Source organism: Bos javanicus, chromosome 18 (genome assembly GCF_032452875.1).
Source record: "Bos javanicus breed banteng chromosome 18, ARS-OSU_banteng_1.0, whole genome shotgun sequence".
Lineage (NCBI taxonomy): Eukaryota > Metazoa > Chordata > Mammalia > Artiodactyla > Bovidae > Bos > Bos javanicus.
The window spans coordinates 15,279,264-15,296,043 of record NC_083885.1 but is presented as its reverse complement, the minus strand read 5'-3'; the positions used below and the strand labels follow the sequence as shown (position 1 = coordinate 15,296,043).

Below are 16,780 nucleotides of genomic sequence, written 5' to 3'. Positions count from 1 at the left end.
GTTTTCAGCAGGTGCCTTAAGGGCATGTAGACCCTCCAGAAAACACATTTAGAGTCTGACCAAAAGCAGACAATAGTAAAAACTAACAATCTTAAGTGCATGGATTTGTCTTTGGTTTTGTGCAGCTATCAGGGAATTACATGTGTAATTCAGACTTCAAAACTATTTTATTTTCAAACATTGCTGTGATTAGTCGTACTTAAGGCTCAAATCATTTGAGAATGCTGTAGTTGATTGTTTGCAGATGTTTGCCAACTTTGCTCTAAAAAAATTCCCAAATTAATTCTACTGTAGTTTAATGAGTTGCATGTGTAGTCTGGAATGTTTGTTTCCAAGTTGGAAGGGGGCAAAAATCTATTTAAAAATCAGTGCAAAGAGGAATCCTTTCTCTATCCCTGGGGGTTTACTGTTTCTGAGGAGTCCTGAATCTGTTACATATACATTTGTTGTGTTCATTTAAGGTTAAGCAATTGTGTTAATTTAAGGTTAAGCAATCGAGGTCTGACCTCTCTATAAGGTTACTAAATGTCATTTTCTGTCAGCTGGGTTCCTGGGGGAGTCTGTTCTTGGTCAATTAACCTCTCACTTGTGCATATTGTTGTCTAGAATAATTCCTGTGGGTCCAGATGAATCATGACTATTACAGGAAAAAAAAAAACCCCACAAATAATACACTTAAAAGTTAGAATAATTATATAAATGAAATATAGAAAAGAAAGATCATCTGCAATTCTCTGATGCAGAATTAACCATATTGGCATATATGTATATTTTAAACAAAAATGGGATTCTAATGTCTGTACTTGGCTGTTTTGCAACCTGCTTTTGGGGTGAAACCTTCACCTATTGGATCTGGGAGGAACACCATAGATCCTCAGAGTGTCTGACCCTGTACAGTGAGGAGGGGTCCTGCTTTGGTTGCAGGCATGGCGGTGGGGAAGTGGAGGTGGAATGAGGGCCTCAGAGCATCAGTCAGCATTTATGAAAGGAGTTTCAAAGACTTGTTCTCTCAGATGTCATTCCACTTCCTTAGCGCTAATGTGTTTTGGCAACAGCATACATCCCAGAACTGGTAAACACTTGCTGCTTTTAGTTTCTGTGTGGATGACAATCCTGTGCCCTCCCAATCCATTTACATTCCATCAGATCCACTGGTTCCTCCTTCCTCCCTTTTTTTCCATACTAACAGAACTTGGTAAGGCATACAGAACAATGCACAAATCTTATAGCCTTTTGGATTGAATACCACAGACCTGTATGCACATATAAAACATCTCCAACATCCCAGAAGTGGCTCTGTGTCCCCTCTGAGTCAGTCCCTCCTACCTCTAGGTAATCAATCTGTTCAGTCTTAGACACGAATTTTACTATGTTATTTCCCACCTAAAAACATTCCACAGGATTATTGTCCCTTTATCTTGCCCCTTTGGGTCTAAATGTCTCTGCTTGACTTTCCAGGTCCACTTTCTTAAGAGTCCTGCCTGCTGGATCATTTGGGCCTCCATTGACACCTCCTGGCCCAAGACTAGTATCTGCACTGTCACTCCCAACTGCCAGACTATCTGGAGCTCTGTTCACTCCGTGCCCTCACCTTTCCCTGGCCTGCCTGAATCTCACCCATCCTTCAAGGCTCAGCTCAAGTCCGGTTCCCACCAAGAAGTCCTTTCACTTTGCTAAAATTTGTTTCCAATTTCTTTACCTCCCACTTACACTCTGAATTGGTTGACATCAAGTAACCAAGTTTCTGCAGAGACTTGGGCCCATGGAAGGCAGGCCACTCTGCCGTTCCTACTTACTATTCCCAGTGACCCTCCACAGTCAGCAGCACAGTTTTCCAAACCCTCCCTCCTTCTCTCACCCGTTCTCTTGCATCATGGGGCTGCCTCAGGTCTGCTGCTCCCCAACCCCAAACCCTGCTCCCGGTATGAAGCCCCCTCTTTCCTTCCCCTTCTTGGTGCTTTGCTACCCAGCTCACCAAATTCTCTCCGGCAGACCTCAGATTCCACCCATTCTTTAGATTTGACAGGAAAAATCCTGAGACCAAGCTCTCCTCAGAGGATAGGGACAGATTGAGGACTGAGAATTTGAGCAGATGAAGGTGGGCTGCTTTTTTATCAGATACGGGAGGCCTGGGAACACTGGTACATCACATGATTTTGCCCTATCCCACCCACATCCCTCACACCCAGCAGTTAGTGGCTGTCCCGTCTTCTCTGTTGTTCCAGTGTGTTACCCTTGCTTCCACCCAGACTTTCCACCCTGAGCTCACAGGTATCAGCACAGCAAAGGGTTTAAATAAGATATTGCTGTTAAAGTGCTTAGCACAGTGTCTGCCATGGTCAGGCTCAGGGCTAATATAAAAAGCCTGCAACTCTTTCTCTGATTCCTGTCAAGCCAGGTGTGTTAGGGGTCTCAAAGTGAGTGTGTGTGTGTGTGTGTGTGGCCAGAAACCCTACCTACTATAGTGAACACAGGCCCTGGGGCCATGGCCAGCTCTGCACTGACTCTCCCTGGGACCCTCAGTCTCTTCTTGAGGAAAATAAGAATCATAATCCATGCAACTTAGATGAGTGTAAGTGTGAGCACACATCAAAGCGCTTGGCAGGTGGGGACACCTTACCAGTATGAGCCGACAGGCAGTACAATATGTTGGCATGAAGCTTATTGGCCTAGTTCCAACTTGCAAATAAAATTGTGTTTCTAAATTAGCAGTTGGAAAATGCAGCCCCCTAGAGAAAATCGGGTTCTAGACAAGATGTTCCAATTAGACTCCTCCGGCTGTAAGCAGGCTTGGGAGTTTGGCTGCCTGCATTGATATACAGGGTCTTACACACTTACAATAGACACACTTACAATAAAAGTCTGTCTATTCAAAGATATGGTTTTTCCAGTAGTCGTGTATGGATGGGAGAGTTGGACTATAAAGAAAGCTGAGCACCGAAGAATTGATGCTTTTGAACTGTGGTGTTGGAGAAGACTCTTGAGAGTCCCTTGGACAGCAAGGAGATCCAACCAGTCCATCCTAAAGGAAATCAGTCCTGAATATTCATTGGAAGGACTGATGCTGAAGTTGAAACTCCAATACTTTGGCCATGTGATGCAAAGAACTGACTTACTTGAAAAGACCCTGTTGCTGAGAAAGATTGAAAGCAGGAGGAGAAGGGGACAACAGAGGATGAGATGGTTGGATGGCATCACCAACTCGATGGACATGAGTTTGAGTAAGCTCCAGGAGTTGGTGATGGACTTGGAAGCTTGGCATGCTACAGTCCATAGGGTCGCAAAGAGTGGGACATGACTGAGCAACTGAACTGAATTGAACTGAACACAGACTTTGGAAAGTGACTTTGTCATCCCAAGCCTCAGTTTACTCACCTGTGAAATGGGGATATAGTTTCTTTGTCTTAGAATTGTTGTGGGGGCAAAAGTAATTTATGTGACAATGTAGCACAGTGCCTGACACATAGAAATGCTTGATAAATAATAGTCCTTTATTTCCTAAATAAGTGTTGCTCTGGACATGTTGAATGAATTAATAGCTGCTAGTGCGGATTTGATTTATGAGGGTCCTTTTTGTTCTTCTCTGATATTTTCAGGCTTATTCCATCTGACCATGCTCGGCTGGGAACAATTTTGACTAGGCATGTGAGAAAGGAGTTTACAAAGTGAAAAGCTTCAACCAGGGGTAGAAATGCTGCCTACAGAAGACAGTGAGATCTGGGAGCAACCCCACCAGCCACCTGAGAGCTAGCGAGGAGGGTCCCTGAGGCCCAGGCCTGTCATGAAGCTGTCGTTTCCGTCTCTGCTTCTTCAGAGCTCCCAACTTGCCTCTGGTTTTATTCCTAAGTGCAATTCCTGGATTCATCCTGGCAGGACTTTTGGTATCTTTCTGGGTAGGCAGATGAGATAAGCAGTAGATGATTTTCTACAAAAGAATAAGTAACTATTATAATATCTAGGGGCCCCAACCCTGTGCCCAGTCCCCCCACCCCCACGCCCCATCTCCTCAGACAACTGTCCAGGATGAGCCTGTGGGCAGAGGCCAATTTCATGACACACACACCATTCTCAAATCCAGCAAGCAGGGTGGAGATTTCCATGGTCACTCTGAGGGCAACAGTTTGGTCCGGTCTTTGCCTTTGACTTACTCGGTGGCCTTTAAAAAGCCCCTTCTCCTCTCCAGATCTCAGACTGTACATCTACAAAATGATGGGGTTGACCCTTACAGTCTCTGAAGTTCCTCCTGTCTCTGAAAGTGGCAGAGTGGTGTGAGTTATCAACCTGGGTTGGAATTCTGGCTCCACTGTTTTCTGACTGTGTGGCCTTGGGGGAGCCCCTTAAGTTCTTTAGATTGATCTCCCTCTGTAAAATGAGGTGATAAATAGTAATCTACCCTATAGGGTTGTACATGCCTTCTCAGTCCCTCAGTCATGTCTGACTCTTTGCAACCCTGCAGACTGTAGTCTACCAGGCTCCTCTGTCCATGGGATTTTCCAGACAAGAATACTGGAATGGGTTTCCTCCTCCAGGAGCTCTTCCAGGTCCAGGGATTGGACCCAAGTCTCCCGAGTCTCCTGCATTGGCAGGCAGATTCTTTACCACTGAACCACCTGGGAAACCCACACTATAGGTTTGTAGCAAAGTCTAAATAAGACATTTGCATTTAAAGTACTTAGTACAGAATCTGCCCATGGTCAGGTTCAAGAAAGCAAGCTAAATATCAAAAACCTGCACCCCCTACTCTGATTGCTGTCAGTCAGGCCAGGTGAATTGGGCCCTGGAGTGATATGTGTGCATATATGTCTGTCTGTCTGTGGATGCATGCCAGGGCATGTGGAGGGTTTGGCCTCCCCCAGAGCACTCTGGGTAGATCTGTCCAAGGAGCCTCCCTGAGGGTAACAGCTGAGTTGGAGCAGGCATCTCATTCAGCAGAAGCCACCGCTCATGGCCTTCTCTTCACTGCAGCATGTCCCAGTCTTTGAGGCTCCAGATATCTTCATTGCTTCTTGAGTAGTTTTACTTAAAGAGGCAGTTACTGATCCCTCCCAGCCTGGATGTGAGCAGCCCCCATGAAGAAAGCAACCTGTTCTATTGCTGTCCAGGGCTTTGCTCTGTCCTGGAGGGCTGCTGGAAGGCAAGGAGTCTTAGCTCTTCTTCTGGCCCCTGCACCCAGGTTCTGGATTTTGAACTCAGGTCAGCTCTGTCTGAGGACTCAATCCCTTCTTTTTTCTGTTGTTGGACCACACAGCGTTTGTTTCACACTGGACACTCAGCTAAGTGATGCAGGAAGTAGGCCCCCAGGAAGCCAGATACCACCTAGCAAAGCAGATAACCAAGTGAAGCCTCTGGATGCCTCTGGGGCCCGGGGCAGGCTCAGAGATAAGCGGAAATGCCAGGCTTATCGCTGCAGCCCGAGTTCTAGAGAAGCCATCCTGGCCAGCCCACCTCGTTCCCTGGGCTCCGGGCAGTCGGGCATCTCTAAGCAGAGTAAACACTGGGCTGGCACGGCCGCAGCAGCAGGACAGGACGCTGTGCCTCACTCCGGCACTTCTCAGTCCCAGCGCCAGAGGCCAGCAGTGGGCGTCGAATTACACCCAGATATTTGCGGTAAGCAGGCCGGTCTGCTTTGAAGTAGGAACCCAAGTAACAACTATTAGGTTCACAGGACAAAGGGAGCCTCAGTGAATCTGAGTCCTCTTGGACCAAGAAACTCCATCAGCAGAAACTTTTGGTTGATGAGTACAGCCTGGGGGTGGTCAGCACAGGCCTTTCCCGATGTGGTGGGCAGACAAGGCCAAGGGGCAGCTAACCCCAAAGTTGTCCACGTTGAACCCTGCGAGACTTTCTGAGGTTCTGTTTCATCCCTGGTTTCCTTTCGGGAGTAAGTGCAGCTTCGTGGAGGACGTGTTTGCCCTTTCTGGTTGCACATCATGAGTGGTGCATGCGGGGTGGTGGCCTGGGGGAGGTCAGGTGGCTGGGGGAGCTGATTTAGGTTTGGGAAGACACACCCTTGTCCCCTGCCCCTACCCCACAATGAGGTGACTGAGTAGGCTGCCGTGCTGGTGGGCTGTCCGTCTGGGCTGGGATGGTGAGGGGTGGTGAGTTCCAATCTCTACTGTTTTCGTGTACTTACTGTGTGCCAAGTGCTGTGCTGAGTGTTTTGCTTATCTGAATACTCAAATAGCCCTGAGGCTATTGCACTGTTACGAGCCCCTTTTACAAATGAAGAACACTGTGTTCAGGGAGGTTAAGTAAGTTCCAGCTGGCCCTTACGGGCACTTAGGTGTACTTACCTACTTGTATATATGTGGCCTCAAGATACGTGGCCTCCATCTCTCAGAAAATTGTCTTATTTGACTTTGTTAGAACAAGACCCTTCACTGCCTTGTGCTGCCACACTTGTTATGAGTCCACAAACATGCAAATTCTACCACGTTGGCCTCCCCCAGATGTTGTACCTGTGAGCTCCGCAAAACCTACTTCCCATCCTGCTCCCCAGCAGCAAACACAATGAAGTCTTTGAGCAGTTCTTTCTGGTGTTTGCTTCCAATTCTCTCCTCATCAATTTTGTTCATTATGTATGGATTTCCTTTTAAGAGAAATGAAGATTTAGCTCTCTCCATTTTCCCTTTACAACTCTCATAATATTATATATCACTGCTTTAACTTAATACAGTATTTACTTTATTATGGCATAATATAATACATATATAATGTAACATTATAATGTGTGTGCTGTGCTTAGCCACTGTCTGACTCTTTGTGACGCCATGGACTGTAGCCCGCCAGGCTCTTCTGTCCATGGGGATTCTCCAGGCAAGAATGCTGCAGTGGGTTGTCATGCTCTCTCCAGGGGATCTTCCCAAGCCAGGAGTTGAACCCAGGTCTCCCACATTGCAGGCAGATTCTTTACTATCTGAGCCACCAGGGAAACCCAAGAATACTGGAGAGAATTGCCATTCTCTTCTCCAGGGGATCTTCCCGACCCAGAAATCCAACAAGGGTCTCCTGCATTGCAGGAAGATTCCTTACCAGCTGAACTACCAAGGAAACCCAAAAGTCTGATGCTCTACCAACTGAGCTATCCAGGCTCCTATATAAATATTATTCATTGAAAATTCAATCATGTACTTAAAAATTTTTTTTTAATTTTTTAGTTGGAAGATATTGCTTTACAATGCTGTGTTGATTTCTGCTGTACAACAACGCAAATCAGTCATTATGTATATAACCCTTTCCTCTTTTGCCTCCCTCCCCTGGTCCCATCCCACCCCTCTTGGTCATCACAGAGGTCCACGCCAGTCTCCCTGTAATCGTGTATTTTGATTTCATTCTTTCCTGGACTCTGATTTTCTTGGAGACTCTGATTCCTTCTGTTCCCCTTTTGCCCCGTGGCTGGCATTGTACTGATGGCTAACATCTGAGCACTCACTGTGTGCCAAGCTTCGTTCCAGGCGCCTCGCAAGCATTCTCAAATGACCCTCCTGACAACTCCATGAAGCATGTGCATTGCTATTATGTTACACTCCAGGAAGTACAGACTGAGAGAGGTTAAATAAACTGGCCCACGATCCTGCCTAATAACAGGCAGAGGCAGGAGTTAAATCCTGGTCATCTGACCCTAGGCCCCATACTCGTAACATTTTACATGTCTTTAACTCTATTATATTTCATAATGTCTGTAGTATTTCTTTGATAAATTCCTTTCCTCTTTCTTTCCTTTCTCCACCTGAACTCCAGTTAATTAGATGTAGGACCAGCTTAATCCACTGTCTCTCTTTCTTTTTTCTCCTATTGTACACATCTTCAGCTTTCAGTTCCGTTTTCTGGAATATTATCTTATTCCAGATAAGATGATATCTTCCTATCCCTGTATTGGATTTTTAAATGTTAACATTCATATTTGTAATTCCCAAGACCTTTTATTCTATGCTTGTTCTTTTTCCACAGTACTCTCTTCTTTTTCAATGGATGGAAGAATCTTTCACACTTTTCTGTGGTTACTAATGAGAGCCTTTTTTGAAACTTTCTTGTTTCTTTGTTCCCTGTTTCTGCCACAATATATTTCTGTTTATTTGTTTTGGGCTCCCCTTTTTATCTTGGGAGCTTTCTCTGAATACCTGGTGATCCCTTTTTTCTGTGCATATTTCAGAATAAGGCACTGAAACCTGGCTGGTGGGTTGAGGCTTGTTGATCGCTTGGCTCTGTTGAGGATCAGATGATCCCCAGAGCTGTTGTACTGTGGACCGCTGCATCTCTTCAGAAACAGATCTGTGATCTGCAGGGAATGGGGGGCAGGAGAAGAGTCACGGCTTTGAATGGACTCCTCAGCCTTGAGTTTCTGCTCTCCTCTTCCTCCAACTGGGATCTCAGGGTCCACAAGCCTCTCTAAGGTTCTTCAGGAAAAGCTGGCTATCACCATAAAGACATTGGAAGACTCTTGGGGTTCAGTGCACACTGACACAGCCTCTGGCAAACAGAGGTCTGTGCCTTTCTGGGAGTGGACTGGCTGCCAGTCATCACCCAGGAAAGATGAGGTGTCACTGAACTTGCTACTCTGTGACCATCCAGCTTGGTTGCCTCTTCTCTGACCTGTGTTCTCTTGACTTGGTGGGTGGAATGCCTCCCCTGTCCTCTGGGCAGGCACCATTGCCCCAAAAGAATTGCCCATGGCTCTTGCTGTGCCCTCTAACTGAGGGAGCTGGAGAGAAGCCATGCACCCGCCCTCAGAAAACGGATGTGCTCATAAACTCATTTCTTCTGGAGGCTGAGAAATGAAAGGGCTTCACAGTTGGTGTTCATCAAGGAGGCCTAAGGACTTGTCCTGTCGGCATATTCTGAGCTTTCTCCCAGAGGCTCCTAGAGTTTACTTCTGGGAATTGTGAGGGCTTCTTGCCTTCTGCTCATCTGATTGTTCTGGGAAACCCCAGCTGCAGCCTCCTCCTTCCACTTTCTCCCAGGGATCAGCCCAGCCACCTGCTCCTATTGGCGCCTCCTTAGTTCATTCCTTCTATATAGTTGCCTTGAATACCTACATCCCAGGCATGTTGGTGTGCTGGGGATCATGGCAAGCCAAAGGGGTGCTGTTCTGGGCTCAGGGGCCTTCAGAGTAGTTCTGGAACAGTGGATGACACAGCAGACACATTCACAGTAAACCCGCTGACTTGCAATTACTTGTCGCTTAAGGGAGACCAGGGGCAAATCCTTTTGCAATTCGAATAATTAGCTTTTTGATATAAATAGATGTCTGGGACACTTACTTGTGACCATTGTGTTCATCTAGACTTTCAAAATATCTTTCCAGACTTTATTAACCCAGGACTTGCCTGGAAGCAGGCTGCTCTGAGATCTCTAGAGCAGCGGTCATAGTGAAGCAGCCTGTGCCAAGCATTGGTAGGAACGGTCTCCCAGAGACGGCATCTGTCTCTTTAGACTGTGGGGACTTCCTTTCACAAAGATTATCAGGACCTACTGAAGGACATTGTGCTGAGTGTTAGACTTCCAGAGCTTTCTCTAGGTGGACGTTTCCCAAGGTTGGGTCCAGGGAACCGCAGTTCCACAGGGAAGTGTTCAGCAGGAAGTGCGGGGAAGGAGTGAGTCCCCGGTCGGATGCTGATTTCTTCCTGTGGCAGATGACTGCTGCTGAGGTACAGAGTGAATCCCCAGCTGTGTGCCCAGTGTGCCTCAAATTTCTTTTTCCAAGGACAGTTTATCTATGTGTTTTAAATCACAGTAAATGTAACAAACCAGTGCTCTTTGGAGCATGCTCTGGGCCATTCCACCAATGACACCTGGTCTGTGCTCCCAGAAACGGGTCTGGCTTTCTATATGGACTGCTAAGGGCAGTTGTCCTGACAGAGAAGGGTGGCGAGGGGTTTGTGGTCAGGCTGCCCACTGCATTTACCACTCATCTGCAGCTTCAGAAAGCTAAATGATCCCAAGGTGCTTTTAGACATCAGAGTTCCAGGTTGAATTTATTCTCATAATTGCTTTCATTCAGAAGGAGGGGGTTTAAGGGGATGCTAATGCTCACCTCCCTGCTGCCGGCCTTCACCAGAGATACGCTGTCCTCAGGAGGTTGTATGCCTGGGGCCACCTTGGACAGAGTCCCTCTCTGGCCCTGCTTTCTCTCTATGAAGACCTGGAGGCAAGTGGTGCCCGTGGACTGCTCCCTGGCAGCCTCAGGCACTAGGGTGCCCCCTTGTCCCCCACCTTAGTGTCAGCTTGAGCATGTCCTTTTGTCTACTGTATTATTGACGTTTCTGTGAAAGTTTCATTTGAACCAAGGGTTTCTGATGCTAAAACATTTGGAAACCACTGGAAACACGGGTCCCCTTGCTCTCTGAGGCCCTACTGTGTCTGTTTCAGTTTTGCAGTTTACAGACTGAATGCCTGATGCCTGTGTAGTCATCCTTGCGGGAGAAAGGGGTGGCTGGCAAATGGTCCCCAGAGGGCTCTGCAAGGAACATGGCCTGCATGATGACGCTTGGGGAGTAACTTAGGCCCTTGCTAGCCCCTCACTTCTATTTTTAGGTACAAGTGATTAGTGTCTGGGGGCCCCATGTGGGGAGGGACATGCACACCCACCTCTACAGCAGCCTAAACACCTTTGCGGTATCAGCAAAGTAGGGGCAACAAAATTTTGTTTTTAATTTGCAAAAGAATCAAAATTTTTCATCATAGCAAAGATCAGAACTCTGTTGAATGGCCTCGCATTTCTTCCTGTCTTGGTCTTGCTTCTTATTGTGAATTGGGTGTGTATGTGGTTTGGGTGGGAGCCACGTACTTCTCAGTGCTTTGGGTCTCTTAAGTCCTTACTCTGCCCTGGTGTTCCTTATAGAGTCCAGCTTTTGGGACGTTACCTAAAGGATTCCTTTTCTTCTAACCTTTAGTTTCAGCTACATGAACGTCTGCCTGTCCTGGGCAGATTCTTAAAATATTTGCCCATCAACAGCCTCTCAGAAAGGAATGTTAAATGCTGCCATGATGTCAAAGGGGCCCCGAGGAGAAGGGCCTGGGCCAAGCCCAGCCTGTCACTCATGGCCACAGCAGAGTGGGAGATAAGCAAAGGCAACGGCTTGTAGAAAGCCTGGTCCTCTGGGCTCCCTGAACAACCCAGGCAGTCCCTAGCTAAAGAACAATGAACTTCCAGACACCACTGCCCAAGTGAAAGCCAGAGGTCTGTGGTTCTTCCGAATCTGCACTCTTGAAGAGTCTTCATCAGGATGTCAGGAGCCCCTAAGGAGAGTTTGGGGCCCCAGGGGCTACCGGGGCTGGGCAAGGCCTGCTTAACCACCATGGACAAAAAGCTCAACATGCTGAATGAGAAGGTTGACAAACTGTTACATTTCCAAGAAGACGTCACGGAGAAACTGCAGTGTGTGTACCGAGGCATGGGCCACCTGGAGCAAGGCCTGCACCGGCTGGAGGCTTCCCGCGGTCTGGGCCCGGCTGGGGCCGACCGCTCCCCACCGTCTGATGCTCAGGCTGGGTGGCCGGAGGTCCTGGAGCTGGTGCGGGCCGGGAGGCAGGATGCCGCCCAGCAGGGCGCCAGGCTTGAAGCCCTCTTCCGGATGGTGATGGCCGTGGACAAGGCCATAGCTTTGGTGGGGGCCGTGCTCCAGAACTCGAAGGTGGTGGATTTCATCATGCAAGGGAGTGTCCCCTGGAGGAAGGGAAGCCTGGCCGACGTCCCTGAGGAGGTTGGTTCCTGCTTCTGTGCCCCGGTGCCCTTCTGGCTGGAAGGGAGGCTCAGGGCCCTGGTGGGTTGCCCAGACAGGAAGCTAGTCTTCGGAGAGCGGGAGTGCTGTTGTCTCCTCTAGTGTCTCCTGCATGACTTGTTGATGGGAAAAAGGAGAGATGGAATCTTAAAGGCCATAGGTGGATTTCCAGACAGGGCAGGACGTTTGGGTTTCTCCCTTGTGCCCTGGCAAAGACCGTGGGGCCCTGGGCAGTGCAGGGCGCCTAAAAGTGGGGGACAAATGAGCCACCAGGGAGAGGAGGGCAGTTACACTTATCTGACATCCCAGGGACTTCTCTCCTTACACCTGGGGTGGGCGAGAGGTGGGGAGCACTCAGTTTACCCTGACAGAGTCCCTCCTTCGGAAACACAGACCCCCCTTCCTGTCCCCAACCTTGTGCTTTGTCCCTGAGTGGGCGGAGTATGCAGCTGCCTGTGGGGAGATGAGTGTTGACAGTGGCCCACGGGGGACACAGGCCGGGGCCAGAGCCTGGGGGTGGTGTGGCATTTCTGGGAGTGGCTGTTCCCAAGGGTTGCATAATCAGATCCACTGGCTAAAGGACGCTTGGCTGGGGTGCGGGGTGTTTGTGTGTGCATATGTATGAGGTGTGTAAAGGCAACACTCTGTTTGGGAGCAGCTAAGGGTCAGCCACCTAGCAACTTGCAGATGATGGCCTGGAGCTACCCTTTCAGATCTTTGCAGCTCTCCCCCCTCATGGAATCTGAGCTTGACTCTGTGTCAGTGACTGAGGCTTTCCGGAGCAAGGCTGCAGGACTTTGCCTTCCTCCCCGCCCCCAGCCAGGCCAGAAGTCACTTTGCAGACCCCTTTCCCTCCTGGCCTGCAGCTTCTCCACAGCAGGCCCCTCCCGCGCAGCTTTCTGCTTTCTGCACCTCCTCTGAGAGTCGAGCCTGTAGGGAAGATATGACCTTCTGCTCCTGACTCTGATAACCAACCTCAGCTTTAAAAAAGAAAAGAAATCTAATTTATGCACATGGCAAAAATCATTCTCCCTCCTACTCATCCCCCAGTCCCCAGGACAACCCTCCTCTCCCAACAATCATAGGAGCCTATTTCCGGTGAAACCTTCCTGACAGAGACTGTTAATCTCTAAGCACATTGGTATACACACCACCCTCTTTGTTTTGTTTTAACTAAAATATTATTCACATTGTACTGGGCTTGACTATTTTAAAACTTTTTTGGGCATTATTTTGGGCATTGTTTCATATTTATATCTAGAAAGCGTTCTTGTTCTTGTTTTTTAAGTTGCAGAGAGTTCTATTTTTGAGAATGTGTCTTAATTTGTTAATCAGTCCCATATCATTGTGTACATTATTTCTCATTTTTAGCTTTTATAAGTAATGATGCAGTGACTATCCATGGAATAGTGAGTTTATCTATATGACACACTCCTAGAAGTGACAATGCGAAGCCAAAGGGTAAATTTATACAATAAATAAAGCCAAACCAACCTTCAAAGAAGTTATTCTAATTAAGTAACATATGGGAATGCTTGTTGCATTCCTATTTTTGCTAACAAAGCATATTCTCCAGTTTTTCATTCATTGTCTGGCAAATGAAAACATCTTATTATGCATGTGTTTCTTTAAAAAAATTTTTTTAATATAAAAAATGTCAAATGAATAAAAATAGATTAGTATAATGAACCTTATCAGCCCACAACTAGAGGCTGTTTCTCACCCACTTCCACTTCCCTCTTTCCAGATTATCTTAAGGAAAATCTGAGACATTGAATCATTTCTTCCATATGCAACTCAGCTAACATATCTAAAACATAAGGGGTCTTTTAAAAAACATTATCCTGATACCCTTCATATCTAAAGGTAAACAGTAATTTGATGTTACCAACCAGTGTTCAAATGTCCCTGATCAGCTAATGTTTTATTTGTTTACTTTTAAAATTTGTTTATTTGAGTTAAAATCCAAATAAGGCAATCGGTTATATCTTTTTAAAACAAACTCTTTTTTTTTTTTTAGTTCATTCATTTTTCCTCTTTTCCATTTCTTTTTTTTTGCCTTTTTCTCGATTTTTAAGAATTCTTCATATATAAGTGAAGTTAGCTGTCACACGTGTTGCAGATATTTAGGCATTTCTGGATAAGGCAAAGTCACGGAACTTTCTGTTTTCTTGCCACAGTTCTTGCCTGTGATTGATCTGGAACATGACTGATCTCTCTTCTGGTCTTTGTATTTAATATACACGTCAGTAGCTATCTACAGGGCTAGATCTAGTCTCCCAGTTAGGCTGTCAGCTCCTTACCTTACCCCCGTGAGAAACCTCTGCTTCCTTCTGTGTGCTGGCAGGGCTTTCTCACAGAGGGTGTCAGAAAAGGGGCCATTAAATAGCTGAGACTGAGCCTCAGCTTTTAAACACACTGTGGATGCTGAAAATAGTGCATTGTGGAGACTTTCTGGAGATCCTCTTCTATTTCCTAGGAGAGTATGGGCATTGCAATTTGTGGAATTGAATTCAGTCCTAGCGCTGGCTGCCAGGACTTCATGAAGCTTCTCCTCAGGCCTGGATTGCCCAGTGACACTTCATTTGATAGTAGCAATGGATCAGATTATTACTGGAAGCCATATGCTATCTCATGGATGGAGTCAGGCTCAGCCAGGGTGTACAGAATCGCAGTCAAACTGCCCAGAATGCATCAGTCCTCAAGGTGCCTAGGTATTTGGGGTTTATCCTCCTTCTTCTGAATACATCAAAACAAGGCTAGGACCAAAAGATTGAGCTTTGAAGTCAAAATCCAGCTCTGCCTCTGTGTGTGTGTGTGTGTGTGTGTGTGTGTGTGTGTGTGCATGCACCTCCCTCTACCAAACACAGGGGGAGGGAGAAGATAGTCTGAACCCCACAAGGTCTGCCAAAGGACAATCTGTTTGAATCAGTCTGTTTGACTCTTTCTCCACTGGTAGGTGAAGCAGGAGGCAGCCGTGATAATGCTTCCAGTTCCCCAACTACGGGGCTGGCAGGACAGAGTCTGTAGAAAGAGACCCAGGGAAAGATCTCTGTAGAGCAGGGGATCCAGGTCACGATGATGCTGGTGATAATCATGATGACAACAGCCAACCTTATTAAGTGTTCCCATGTATTATGCTGTTACCATTAAGAGGGCAAAACTTGCTGTCCTGGAATCACAAAGACATGAACAGGAAACAAGACGAGAGAAGTGGTCACAGGGTAGGAAAATCAGTGGAACCAACCTGGAAGCAAGCAGAACCCTGTGTACTGCCCTCCTCTCCCACCCCAACTACAAAGGCCCCTCCGCACTCCCTACCTTTTGTTTGTAAAAAAGCTGAAGTCTCCCAGGCCTCGCTGAGTCACAAAAGAGCAGACTCAAGCAGCTAATGATTAGGACACTAGAGTCACAGACCCAGTGTCTGATGCACGCTCCTGAGTTGTTTCACAGATACTATAACTGCCAGAGGGAAAAGGCCAGCTGCATATTGACCAGACTGCAGCCATGCCATGAACTGCTCCATCTTGAGCAGTACTGAATTTATGGCTAGGGCAATTTCAAGAACTGGCCTCAAGAGAATGGGATTAACACTGTTGCTCATAATAATCTATAACTTTGTGGGTATTAGAATAATTGTAGCTTGCTCTGCCCATATGTGTAAGCAGGAAACTAAAATTGTCAGCAAAGAGATGGTACAGATCCATGTCAACATTTTCACTCTGAAAATACAGTGTCCTATGTCAGCATGAAGAATTTACAGAAGTCAGACAGACCCCTAATCCCATAGGAATGGAATATGGCACCCTGTGTCCGCATGAAAGAGTTACAGAAGATGGATCTCCCCCCATAATTCCATAGAAATTGAATGATGTTTTGACAAGTGGGGATTTGTAAGCAACATTTGGCAAGAAAGAGCTCCCTGTAGGAGCGCCCTTTTATCTTGTCACCAAACTTAAACCAGGCACCTCCATGCTCTACTCACCTCTGGCCCAAGCACCACTTTCAGATCTTTTAATCACACAATCCTTTGCCTAACATGTTGGTTCTTTCTGTAGATCAAAGAACTAGAAATGAAGAGTAAGTAATTAACAGATGACCAGATCTCTTCCCTAGTTTCTTCTTTAGTAATCGGGCAATGTAACTAACTGTGTAAACAAGCTGTGAGCAAGGTAGCCTCCACAAGCCTACACAACAAGCCTGCGCACAGTGGGGGATGCGGATGACTCTGACTCCTTACCTCAAAGATCAACTGAGGTTACTTTCTTCTTCCCTTTTAAAAACTTGCATGGCTGAGCAGATTCTTTGGAGGTGGTTTTTGGGGGAACAGAGTCTACCATCTCCCCAGATTGCTGGCATTCTGATTAAAAGCAACTTTCTACCAACACTTGCCTCTCTCAAGTATTGATTTTTGAGCAACAAGCAACTGAACCTGATTCAGTAACAAACCTAACCTTCATCCTTAGTGTCAGGGAGACACGCAAGAGAGGTGAGGATTGTGGTGCCCCAGTTAGAGGGAATTGCTTCAGCTGATTTTTGCCTTTTGGGCTTGGAGTTGACAGGTCATCAGATTTTTTTTTTTTTTTTCAAGAGAAGCTGGAAACCTAGAATTTTTTCTAATCAGTCTTATTAATGTATAATTTCCATACAATAAACTGTATATATACAACTAAATATGTACATCTTAAGTACACAGTTTAACAAATGTATATACACTAATAAGCACCGCCACAATCAAAATGTAGAACAATTCTCTAAGCCCAAAAGGGAGCTTAGAATTTTGATGTAAAATGCTGTGCAAGCCAAATAAAACTCTAGTTCTTTTTGGACTCTGCGCTCCCAGTTGAGGCCTCTCTGGCCAAGGTAGGAGAAAGGGCCTTCAGTCTCTGGGCTTAGACCAGACCTGGGTCTGTGACAAGTGCCAGGAAGAATCTTAGGGGCCATAATCTAGATGGGGTTTAAACCCAACCAGTCTGGCTCAAGCGTCCTGTTCTATAAAGTCAAAGACTCAGAAGCACCAGGGGGACCCAACAAGGGTCAGGGCACCTAGAGATATTTGC

At 46.6% G+C, this 16,780-nt stretch overlaps 1 protein-coding gene across 5 annotated transcripts in view; it reads left to right on the top strand.

Moving 5' to 3' along the window:
* MYLK3 (myosin light chain kinase 3) overlaps positions 1-16,780 on the top strand; it is a 125,822-nt gene that overhangs the window by 69,093 nt on the left and 39,949 nt on the right. Inside the window, exon 1 of one of the 5 annotated variants that reach the window (XM_061385890.1) lies at positions 3-11,702. The exons of 3 other annotated variants lie outside the window; for them this stretch is intronic. In XM_061385890.1, coding sequence (XP_061241874.1) covers positions 11,226-11,702 — 477 coding nt within the window. In that variant the 5' untranslated portion in view covers positions 3-11,225. Of the gene's footprint in view, positions 1-2; positions 11,703-16,780 lie in introns of those variants that run through there. One more of the 5 variants, XM_061385889.1, reaches the window with a different exon arrangement.